Source organism: Artemia franciscana, chromosome 14 (assembly GCF_032884065.1).
Source record: "Artemia franciscana chromosome 14, ASM3288406v1, whole genome shotgun sequence".
Classification (NCBI taxonomy): domain Eukaryota; kingdom Metazoa; phylum Arthropoda; class Branchiopoda; order Anostraca; family Artemiidae; genus Artemia; species Artemia franciscana.
The window spans coordinates 789,641-802,305 of record NC_088876.1 but is presented as its reverse complement, the minus strand read 5'-3'; the positions used below and the strand labels follow the sequence as shown (position 1 = coordinate 802,305).

The window sequence follows — 12,665 nt, the reverse complement described above, 5'->3', positions numbered from 1 at the left end:
CTATCTATTTGACAAAGTGTCACATAATGGTTCTTTCAAACGAAGCCAGAAATCGCACACGTGTCTTTTATACAATCAAACAGTTTGTGGTAACAAACTGTAGTAAGGAGTGACCCGGCTCAGTAGTAACCAAAACTGTAAAAAACGGAATTTTTTATACCTATAGTTACATCAAAAGAATTGCATTTTAATGCTGATTTTAAATATATAAGTTTCATCAAGTTTAGTTTTACCTATCAAAAGTTATGAGCCTGAGAATATTTGCCTTATTTTAGAGAATGGGGGAAACACCCCTTAAAAGTGATAGAATCTTAACGAAAATCACACGATCAAATTCAGCGTATTAGAAAACCCTATAATAGAAGTTTCAAGCTCCTATCTACAAAAATGTGGAATTTTGTATTTTTATCCACAAGTCAGATCACGGATGCGTCCTAGCGCCCTTTTTAAGTGACGAAAAATCGGAGGGCACCTAAGCCCCCTCCCACGCTCATTTTTTCCCAAAGTTACTAGATCAAATTCTGAGATAACCATTTGATCCATTCATGCCCCTCTCTTTACGCTAATGTTTTGTACTGTTTTAAAAAGTAGAGATGAGAGTAAGAGTCAAACTTTAGCGTAAAGAGGGGGGCGTTAAGGAGGGAACAGCCCCTTTCATATACGGAGTAATTTCTGTTCGTTCTAAATTTCAATGTCGCTCCTTACTTTCAGTTAAAAAAAACTAGTTTTTTTTTATTTAATCTTACAAGCAACGTGCATTCAGGAACTTAGACAGTGTTAATTAGACTAGAGTTCTACATAGAATTTTACAATACGCAATTTTCCGTTACGTTGCGAAAAGTCAACATAACAGCAACCAAATTAAATTTCCGGAAGAGAAAGTAATAAATTTGCGAAAGAAACTAAAAAATGTTTCCTAGAAAACATTCCACGCTTAAACAGAGATTCAATCTTCATACCACGTTTTTAGTTTTTGAAAAGTTATGATGATTGTGACGATTTAGGATAATAATTATGATAGGCTGATGGGTTTTCGCGTTAACTAGTAGGAAAGATTACACTTAAACGTACTGCAGCTTAACAAAATACCGAAGAACTCATGTGAGATTTTTCAATTACCGTATGTAATTATGTAAAAGAATTCTACATTTTAGAAATAAACATCGCTATTATTCAGTGTCGTTTTTCGAGGTTTAAATTTCACTAATATAGGCCAAAACATTACCCAAGTTACCTGTGAGTTTATCAAGAGCTCTATCAAATTCTGAAATGGCTGGTCGTTCCTCTCCGCTGATATCTTTTTCTACTGGACGGGGAACATGTTCGGGGTGGGACACTGTCTTGTTAAATGGTTGTTTTCCCATTTTTTCCATATGAATTCGCACTTGTTCCATTTCTTCTTGTGAGCTTGGAGTAGCTTTTGGATTACTGCCAACCATGAGCTTTGAATCTGGCTCTGGCCAGGCATGAGTCAAATGGGAAATGTGCTGCTGGCCAGTGGTTGTTGTTTTATCATCAGATGGCGTTGGATTTGTGTTTCTAAAATAAAGATAAACTAGAAATAAACATAAAGTGCCCCTACTAGAGGAGCACTACAGGGAAGTAGTATTCCCTCTGTAAAATTTTAAATAGGACCCTTGACTTACCTTATACACAGCCTTTGTTTTCCTTCCAAGGAAAGAATGATTTAGGTAAACGTGAAGTAAGTATGCAAAATTTTAAACAAGTATCCAGATTTCAGAAGAGGGATGGGTCCAAAAATCCCTCTTTGCTTGTGTGCCTACCAAGATTAGGCCTAATAGTTTCATTTTTTACTCACAAATAAATTTAAATAATAGAAACAGGGCATATATTCGTACAAAACACATTAGAATTAATTAAGAGGTTTTGTGATCCCATAAGAAGAAATTTCCATACGCAGGGAGTGCACTTCTTAGCGGGGGATGGGGGTCATCAAAAAGGACAAAAAAGGATAATATACACGGGTATAGCAAGATATTTATTTTTATCTAGCGAAATATTATCAGAACATATGAGACTGTTTATGAAAACTATGGGTGCAATGGATGCTGGGGTGGGGTACACCACGTGCTGCTTGCCTCTATATGTGGCTACAGCATTCATGGGTGACAATTTCTTGGAGATCATTGTGTTTGCCACAAGATTTAAATCGACGAATATATAACCTGGAAAACTAGCATTTTCATATACACAAGTTTTGTATAGCAGATACTGTATCTATAATGTGATTAATTAAAAAACACGTTTTTTTTCAAATGAAAGTGAGGAGCAATATTAAAACTATTAAAAGACAGAAATTACTCCAAATATACGGGGGTACGCCCCTTTCTCATCTCTTACTCTCTACGCTAAAGTCTCAAAATTCTTTAAAAATGCTTATCATTTAAATTAAATAAGGACAAAAAGTTATACTAAATGAATTGGGGCAAAAAGTTAAACTTTGGTGTAAAAAGTGAAAGATGGGGACAGGGTAGCCCCCCTCATCCACGGAATGATTTCTGTCCAATTTAAGTTTTAATATTACTTCTTACTTTCAGTTGAGAAAACTTGTTTTCTCAATTAATTCGTGACCATTTTCAAATCATGTATGAAGCCCCCCGCCATGTTAAATTTCCATTGGAAACTATCCCAGGAAAAAACCCGAAAATTTCCGTTTATTTCCCAATAACAGATAGCCTACTATATGTAAACAATGGGTAAATTATATAATTTAGAGCCTTTAACAGTGGCGTTATTTCAGGGGGCAATAGCCCTCTCCCACATAATTTGGAGACAAAATTATTATATAGCCCATGCCCCTTTACTCTGACGATGGATACCACTCTTTCCCCTCCCCCCAATAAAAATACTCCTATGCCCCTACCCTTTATCTAGAGGCGGCGGGGTCGTGTTATTCAAAGAGGCATAGTCATTGAGGTTTTAAACTATGCTGAGCTAATGGCTGTATCAAAAGTCTGTCTGAGCATAATGGCTATTTCATATTTCTTCCTGTATCCAAGAACAGGAAATCATTTGGTAAGGGTCATTTGTTTGCATCTTTTGCCGGACTTAAAATTCATCCTAACTAATTTGGATCAGATCAGTGATGCTTTGTAGATATGGCAATACTGACCGGAAATTAACCGGTTCATTATAATTCCAGGTAAAACTATATTTCCTCTCAATAGTTACAAAATTGTCGGGTATTCCCTTAGTACAAAAACACCCTTACACTTTTGTGTCTGGAGCTACTTCAGGATGAAAATCATTATAGGTTCTTTCCTCTTCAGCAACGTGACGCCAATGACGCTCATCTGTCGTCATCTCTTCCCCAGTAGACGTCATTCTTTTACGAGTTTTTGATACAAGCACATCTTCTAAGGCATGGCCTAATCCACCAATAACTCCAAGAACGCCACCACCATGGTGATAAGCCTCATGTTCATGAGGAATATTATGCAGTTTTGAAGTACTATAAAAAATATCTTTAAAATTGCAAATCTATTTAAACCAAAAGATAAAATAAATTCTAATATTTGTTATTGATTTTCGTCACGTCTCTTCAGTTATGTTTCGTCGCTTCGTACAAATACGGGGAGGTCTTCCTTCTTTTGGAAAGGAGGCAAAGCCTTTTTTAGTACACCATTAGTCTTTTTGATAACCGTTATACCGTAATTAATGTTCGGCGTTGCCCGATCTTTAATAGGGATATCAGGGGGATAAATCCTCCACACAGAATAAATATAAGAAATTTCTGTTCGGTTTGCTCCTAAACAATAAAAATTGGTTAAATTTATTTTAATATGATTATTTTTAAGGAGGGTGCCAGCTTATTGCTCCCAAGATCTTGTGGAGTGTTGCTTGGTGAATCCATGGGAGATTTGCTCAAAGCACTTAGAAGAATTCTACTGCAAATTTATCCTAAAAATCGGGTGATCGATGTCTGCCAGAATTCGAGCAAGAGAGTTAATCCGAATATAGATCAGTGATCTACAGAAAAATTGCTCTGGGAATTTACGAAGACTTTGAATATGATACTTGCACCTAGAATTAGGCTTAAAATATCTGCTGGAATTTGGCTGATTTACCAGAACTTTGCACATGGAATCAACCAAACTCATGCTCAGGAAATCTACCACATATGTTTTTTTTTCGAGGAAATATGCAGTTGACTCAGGAAGCATATTGAAACTTGTCAAACAGCATTTGTTGAAAGCCGCGGCAGAATGTCCTCCAGAATTTACCCCGGGTTATGTACCGTAATATGGACCAGGGGGTTGCCCAAAATTTCGTAGCTTACCAGAAAGGTACACTCACAATTTGCAAGGATGATCCCGAAACGCAGCTTAACAGAATGTTTGGCGCACCTAGGCGACACAGCATGCAGGAACACTCACCGGGTGATTCCTGTAATCTCCTAATAACTTAACAAAATTCAATAAATTGGAAGATGTTGGAATTTCGATTTGGATCGATGGAGTTTCTTGTGAACCCCTCCCCCTAAAAAAAATCCTTGAGTAAAACACCCCCCGAAAGAAAACCTGGGTACGGCCCTCACTGCTGCACTCAAATCAGAAACCCTAAGCACAGTTCAAGCAGGCAGATGCAACCCATGAACTATTTCATGATGCGGTTGACACCAATATTCACGTTCATATACCAATTTTGTCGAATATACATACCGATTTCATTCGAGATATCGACTTCCGACAAAGAAGCCTGCTTAACTTGTTAATGAGGAGGGCGATACGAAGTCGAATAGTCAAGAGGAAGAACGCGAAACACTATAGACACGTGATAGTTCTATTCTGAACTAGTGAAAAAAAATCTAATGGCAGAGTAATGTTGAAGCCTACAAAGAGCAAAAATCAATACTTTTTCTTCAAAAAAGTGCAATTTATATAAAATATATCTACAAACCTAGATCAAACAAACTTGCTTTTGATATAAATCTGTATTTGTAAAATTTGGAACAATGGCGCTTTACTCAGAACACAAAACCTGCCCAAAAATAGGATGTTAATTTAAGAGTAGAAAAGTAAATAAATTGTCTGGGAAAATAAAAAACCAATTTCTAAGGTTTTCAATAGTCTTTTAGCAGGCATGATATACAACTTTTAAAATATAACTAAATTCTGTGAGAAACTAAGATAACTTGGCAATTTTATTCACTTATAAATCTATTCGCATAACTGACACTTTTTGCAGGCTTGTAGACACGGGACCCTGTAGACACAACGACTGCAGTAATTCAAAAGGTGTTATGTGCCGATTTTTTCAAAGACGTATTCACGACCCATCTTTATAAACGAAACACGCCAATCGATTCATCAAATGTGCCTTAATATATCTTCTTCGGATTTTGAGATATATGGAAGTTTCCCATTTTCCCAAAATAAATTATACCCTTTTCTCAAATTGAATCATCAGCTTTTGTTGCCTATGTTAGGATTGTATTTTCTTAAATTTCATTAAAAACTTGACTTAACAAGAGCTAAGAGCTCATATGGGACTTGTGACGAGGCAAGAAGAGCTAAGAGCCAACAGATCATATGGTATGAGCTCTAACAAAATTCTATGAATCAAAAGATTGATTTAAAAAGAAAATATAAGGCTTAATGCCGGTCAGGATTTAAAATAAGAGCTCTGAGTCACGATGTCCTTTTAAATATCAAAATTCATTAAGATCCGATCACCCACTCGTAAGTTATAAATACCTAATTTTTTCTAATTTTTCCTCACCCTTTAGCCCCCCAGATAGTCGAATCTGGGAAAACGACTTTATCAAGTCAATTTGTGCAGGTCCCTGACACGACGAACGATTTTCATCGTCCTAGCACGTCCAAAAGAACCTGACTCGCCAAATCACTGAACCCCTGCCCCCAACTCCCCCAAAGAGAGCAAATCCAGTACAGTTCCTTCAATCACGTATCAAGGACATTTGCTTATTCTATCCACCAAGCTTCATCCCGATTCCTCCACTCCAAGTGTTTTCCAAGTTTTCCCCCTCCAACTCCCCCCAATCTCAAAGATCTGGTCGGGATTTGAAATGAGAGCTCTGAGACATTAATTCCTTCTAAATATCAAATTTCATTAAGATCCGATCACCTGTTCGTAAGATAAAAATACCCCAATTTTCACGTTTTCCAAGAATTCCGGTTTCTCCCTCCAACTCCCCCCAATGTCACAGGATCTGGTCTAAATTTCAAATTAGAGCTTTAAAGCACAAGATCGTTCTAAATATCAAATTTCAATAAGATCTGGTCACCCTTTCGTAAGTTACAAATACCTCAATTTTCAAAATTACCCCCCCCCCCAACTCCACCAAAGAGAGCAGATCCGGTCCGGTTATGTCAGTCACGTATCCTAGACAGGTTATTATTCTTTCCATCCAGTTTCATCCTGATCTCACCGCTTTAAGCATTTTCTAAGATTTCCGGTCCCCCCAACTCCCCTCCCCCTGATTACGCTGGATCCGGTTGAGATTTAAGATAAGAGATCTGAGTTACGAGGTCTTTCTAAATATGAAGTTTCATGAAGATCCGATTATTCCTTCGTAAGTTAAAAATACATAATTTTTTCTATTTTTTCAGAATTAAATCTTTTGAACAGTGACCAACGTTTGCCCCCCCCCCAGAAAATTACCCCCACGGAAAATCCTCCTGTGCAAAATACCCCCAGCGGAAGTCTCCCTCAGAAAATTCCCCCGAAAAAATTCACTCCTCGGAAAATACCACCCCCAAGGGGCTGGTTGGCTCCAATCACTTAGAACATTAAACAAGAGCTAAGAGCTCACATGGCACTTGTGACGAGGTCGGAAGAGCCAAGAGCTCATTTGATATGAGCTCTAGAAAAATTCTAAGAATCAATGGATTGGTTTAAAAGTATACCCACTCGTATGTTATTAATACCTAATTTTTTCTAATTTTGCCTCTCCCTTTAGTCCCCCAGATGGGCGAATCTGGGAAAACGACTTTATCAAGTCAATTTGTGCAGCTCCCTGACACGCCTACCAATTTTCATCGTCCTAGCACGTCCAGAAGCAGCGAGCTCGCCAAAACACTGGACCCCTCCCCCTAGCCCCTAAAGAGAGCGGATCCAGTCCGGTTACGTCAATCACGTATTTACGTATTTGCTTATTCTACCCATCAAGTTTCTTGGTTTTCTCCACTCAAATCGTTTTCTAAGATTTCCGGTTTCCCCCCTACGACTCCCCCCAATGTCACCAGATCTGGTTGGGATTTAAAATAAGAGCTCTGACCCGGGAGCTCCTTCTAAATATCAAATTTCATTAAGATCCGGTCTCCAGTTCTTAAGCTAAAAATGTCTCCATTTTTCTAATTTTTCCGAATTAAAACCCTCCCCCCAACTCCCCCAAAGAGAGCAGTTTCAGTCCGATTTTGTCAATCACGTATCTAGGACTTGTGCTTATTCTTCCCAGCAAGTTTCATCCCGATCTCTCCACTCTAAGCGTTTTCCAAGATTTTCCATTTCCCCCTCGAACTGCCCCCAATATCACCGGATACGGTCGGGATTTAAAATAAGAGCTCTGAGACACAAGTTCCTTCTAGATATCACATTTCATTAAGATCCGATCACCCATTCGCAAGTTAAAAATATCATTTTTTCATTTTTTTCTCTTCCTCTAGCCCCCCAGATGGTTAAAATGGGGTACGACTGTTTTCAAGTGAATTTGTGCAGGTCTTCCTACACACGCCTAAATTTTCATCGTCCTAGCACGTCCAGAAGCACAAAACTAGCCAAAGCACTGGAAATCCTCCCAACTCCCCCAAAAAGAGCGGTTCCGTTCCAAATATGTCAATCACGTATCTAGAACTTGTGCTTATTCTCCTCATCAAGTTTCATCCGATCTCTCCACTCTAAGCGCTTTCCAAGATTTCCGGTTTCCAAGATTTCTGTTTCCCCCTCCAACCCCATACGTCACCGGATCCGATTCGAATTGAAAATGGAGCATCCGAGACATAAGATCTTTCCATAAATCAAGTTTCATTAAGATCCGATCACCCATTCGTAAAATAAGATACCTCAATTTTCACGTTTTCCAAGATTCCCTGTTTCCCCCTTCAACTCTCCCCACTGTCACCGGATCTGGTCGGGATTTATAATAAGAGCTCTGATCATTAAAATCTGGTAACCCGTTCGTTCATAAGTTACAAATACCTCATTTTTTTTAATTTTCCGAATCACACCCCCCCCTCCCCAACTCCCCCAGAGAGTGCGGACCCGGTCCGGTTAAGCCAGTCACGTATCTTGGACTTGTGCTTATTCTTCCCATTAAGTTTCATCCTGATCTCTCCACTCTAAGCGTTTTCTAAGATTTCCAATTCCCCCTTCAACTCCCCCCAATGACAACTGGATGTGGTCGGGATTTGAAATAAGACATCTGAGTCACGAGATCCTTCTAAATATGAAATTTCATTAAAGATCCAATCAGTCCTTCGTAAGTTAAAAATACCTCTTTTTTCGATTTTTTTCAGAACTAACCATTGACTGGGCTGGAAATCTGTCTTGGCTTTTTTCTACAATTGGCCATGACTTTGACTTTTCCCACAACTATTCCCTTTTTTTTAAATTCAAAAATCAACGGATCTCGGTCGAGCCCCCAAAGAGAGCAGATCCGTTCCGTTTATGTCAATCATGTATCTAGGATTTGTGCTTATTTTTCCCACCAAGTTTCATCCCGATCCTTCCACTCTTGTGTTTTCTAAGATTTTAGGTTTCCCCCTCCAACTCCCCCCAATGTCACCAGATCAGATTGGGATTTGCTGTAACAGCTCTGAGACACGATATCCTTCTAAATATAAAATTTCATTAAGATCCGATCACCCGTTCGTAAGTTAAAAATGCCTCATTTTTTCTAATTTTTCTGAATTAACCGTCCCCCCACTCCTTCCAGATGAATGAATCGGTAAAGAGAAGTAGTAGTTTTTACTTGGGGTATTTTCCGCGGGGGGTAAATATCTAGAACCCTTTCGAACTAATATGGATCCAATTTAGAACATTTTTGGTGTAACATTTTCTTTATTTGTTTGTGTGATTTTTTCTTAGAATACAGGTCTTGTAACCATTAAAAATTACGAGTAAGTTTTAGATTAGGGACCTTCGCTCCCTTGAACAGTAGTTAAGTTGGGAAAACGAAACTCTTAGCTTAGGAGATAGCATAGGAGACAGGTATTGTGACCCATCTAAATTTTGAGAAATATAGTTTTACCTTTATTTTGGGTTTGCGTTCTCTTTTTCTTTGGCTCTAGGTTGAAAGACAATTCATATGATATGAGCGGGATTTTAAGCCAAACCAGGATTTTTATCATTTCCAAATTTACGAATCAGTTTTGCAAGATTAAAAATTCGGTGCAAAATTTTACAAGATATTCCAGTCACATGACCATATTCAGCATATAAGCTGAAAACGGCCAGTATATATGTGATAGAAACATTCAGAGATTTTTTATTTGTTTCACTGTCAAATAAAAGGATTTATTCCTATTGAGCTATTATTTGTACGTTTTTACTTTATTCTGGATAATTATAATTTTATTTTCAAAACCAAATACACAAAACAAATTACTTTTCTTGCATCGACGATGTGCAAAAGTTAAATTTGAGAAGGGTATAGAGGTATTTCAAATTCAACTCCTTGAGAAGGAGGTAACACTACTCGCATTACGGTAACCTTGGATATACAATTAAAAACAAGATATTAAAAAAACATATAATTAAAAAAAGGTAAGTAAAAGGCTCACGCATCCATTAATGTTAATATCCAAGATCGTTCACTTTCACTTTCGAGTTTAAAGTAGCCAGCTGTATCTGAACAAAACAAACGTCCGATTTTGCTTACAGATAACATTACTATAGAGCGACACGTATTAGTCCATGAACCCCGCGGGCAGCGGGGCGAGGTCTGTATTCTATATTTATTTAATAAACCATGTTTGAGGTTTTTTCCTTTTTTATCGCTCTTTGTTGAATAAATATAGAATACAGACCTCGCCCAAATGCCGAAGGGGCTCATGGACTAACACGCTTCACTCTATAGGTAATATTACATGTAAGCAAACCCACTTTACGCATTTTTAGTGTCGTTGGAGGGGATTTTACAAAGCTAAAAAATGGATGCGCTTCTCTAATAAAGACAAAGAAAGAGTATGCGATTATCAGAATCTTGCTATATTCAGTAATACGCACTTGGAACGAAACTAAACATTTACCAATGACACTCTACTTTAGATACTCATACTTCATTTCGAATACAAATACAACAAACAAACTATTTTGTCTCGAATCAACACTGTGCCAAAGTTAAATTTGATTTGAAGAGTTGGGTTTGAAAGGGTTATTACTACTACTCTGATCAACTGAACTTTAAGACAGCTAAGAAATAGACATATTTAGTATCAGAAGTGCATCTTGAATCCAAATAAAACATGTATGCATGTCACAAACTCCTCCTTCCATAATGATCAAATATGTAGCCTGAATTGTATACATGTACTGAATTTTTCATATCACATTTCATCAAACCGATTTAACAGGTCTATCAAAAAATGGAAAATTCAACGCATATTTATAATTTATTCTGTATTATTTATCACCAGAGGGAGGTAATCAAGTTCATTTATGACGCAAATGGTTTTCATATTTCGATTGAGGATGAAATTCTGATTTCGAAGGTATGTATTTCCAAGCTATCTCAATATTCGGTAAAATTCTAGTTAATTGACTTCTTGCTATCTCACAAAGGGTTTAGGTTAATAAAATGAAACTTTCAGGGATGAATCTACAGACTAAAGTATGTCCCGGGAAGGTATTTTAAAGTACCCACCTCCACTCCCTCTCCCTCTAGACGGCCCTGAAATTTGCCTACATGACAGGTCTATACCTATTGAAATTTTGACAAAACAGCATTTTAGTTTAATTTTCTGTTACTAGTTGCTTTTTCGCTGCCTTTAGTTCTGAAAATGCAATTCTTGTTATTTGTGTAGAATTTTGAGCCATATCAATGGTTTATTTTCAAAATTTAGGAAATGTATTTGCATATCTTTAAAACCTTATAAAATGGAATTGAGCAGTTTTGAAGCCGAAAACAATTTTGTTGTACTTCAATTAACCAGAAGATCTATTTTGCAAGGTTTCACTTTTATAACACACATATTTTTAAAGGTCATCAAAGGTCAGGACCCTCTAGAGGGAGAAGGAGTGGAAGTAGTTGCTTCAAAATACCTTCCTGGGACATACTTTAGTCTGTAGATTACTCCCTGAAAGTTTCATTTTCCTAACCTAAACCCTTTCTGAGATAGCAAGAAGTCAATTAACTAGAATTTTACCGAAAGTTTAACCATCTTTTAGCTAGTGGTTACCTCAATCGACAAATTTTCATCTACCTCCGAAAATGTGCCACCCTCCCCGAAAAGCTCGCATTCCTTACCAATATATTTTATTTGCATAATTAGTGTGTAATAATTTGTTTTCAAATCATGACCATATATAAAAGAATGAAACAGGGTCTTAAAATGACCTAACAAATAAAAATAAAGATCGTGGATAAGATATTGAGAGGGCTACAGCCCTTCAGCACCTCAAAGGAACCACTATGAAATATTAGGAGTATCAACCAGTTACTCACTCTTCAGGTTTTGATTGTATATCTGACATTTTTTCTATAGCATGTATCCTTAAACTCATTCAACCTTCTTAACAGCTGATCAACTGGATTCACCCCTCTCTGACGGCTAGTACGCAACCTTGTTTTGAAGTTCCTGGAAAGACCGTAAACATCAATTGGGTAATTTATTGCTCATGTAGCAAACTGCAGTTTTTTCAATTAGATGGCGCATAATGCCCTTTACCAGCTGGGGTTTGTTTGGGCTTTGGAGAGTGATAAAAAGTTTGTGTACCCTAACCATACTTGTGACTAATGATATTTTCATGTCCCTTAGGTGTAACTTAACTGAGTTAGTTCGTAATGGATTACAAAATGAAGCTCCTTCTCTCTAGAGTAGTACATAAGACCGAAACCCCTTATTTTTAATTTGTTTCAAAATAAAGTGAAAAAAAAAATCAAAGGGAAGTAGAAAGCCAAATAAAACCTAAGGAGTAGAAACAAATACGGTACTTGTATATTATATAAAACACACTCGAGAAGTAAAGTTTGGTGACAATAAAACATGATGAAAATAGAATACTTTATTAGCAAAAATGTGAAGGTCATTCGTGAATTATTAAATTAGGAGCTTCGATGTCAGCAGACCATCTGAAAGACAAAGAAAAGTTCATTATTAACGCGATTTTTGACCTAGTTCATTATTAACGTGATTCTTGAGGACACCAGTTTGTGTTTATAGCGTCTCACCATGGATGTTCAAATTAAAATTTGGGATTTGCCAAAGACCAAAGAACAGGAAGTTATATTTTTTCAGGATAAGGGGTTGTTGCCCAAAACAAAACACTGCGTCAATGGGCACACCATGACTTTGTACTCTTACGAGAAGCAACATTTTTGGAAGTATTTTGGAAGTAACACTGCATTCTGGGAGCATATTTCCAAGTTTTTATTTTCAAAATTTTGCCAATAAAGTATTATATTTTCGTCATATTTTTTTTTCACTAGCATTAACGAAACTTTACTTTTCGAGTGTGTTTTA

The 12,665-nt window shown here is 37.1% G+C and overlaps 1 protein-coding gene across 3 annotated transcripts in view; it reads right to left on the bottom strand.

The window, feature by feature from the left end:
* The window catches only part of LOC136035151 (uncharacterized), a 77,183-nt gene extending 65,376 nt beyond the window's left edge, over nucleotides 1–11,807 (bottom strand). For 2 of the 3 annotated variants that reach the window (XM_065716702.1, XM_065716701.1), the window contains exons 1-3: nucleotides 11,648–11,774; nucleotides 3,233–3,472; nucleotides 1,235–1,539 (exon numbers count right to left, since the gene is read on the bottom strand). In XM_065716702.1, coding sequence (XP_065572774.1) covers nucleotides 1,235–1,539; nucleotides 3,233–3,472; nucleotides 11,648–11,706 — 604 coding nt within the window. In that variant the 5' untranslated portion in view covers nucleotides 11,707–11,774. Of the gene's footprint in view, nucleotides 1–1,234; nucleotides 1,540–3,232; nucleotides 3,473–11,647 lie in introns of all 3 variants that reach the window. The other variant, XM_065716703.1, reaches the window with a different exon arrangement.
* Nucleotides 11,808–12,665: the final 858 nt, after the last annotated feature.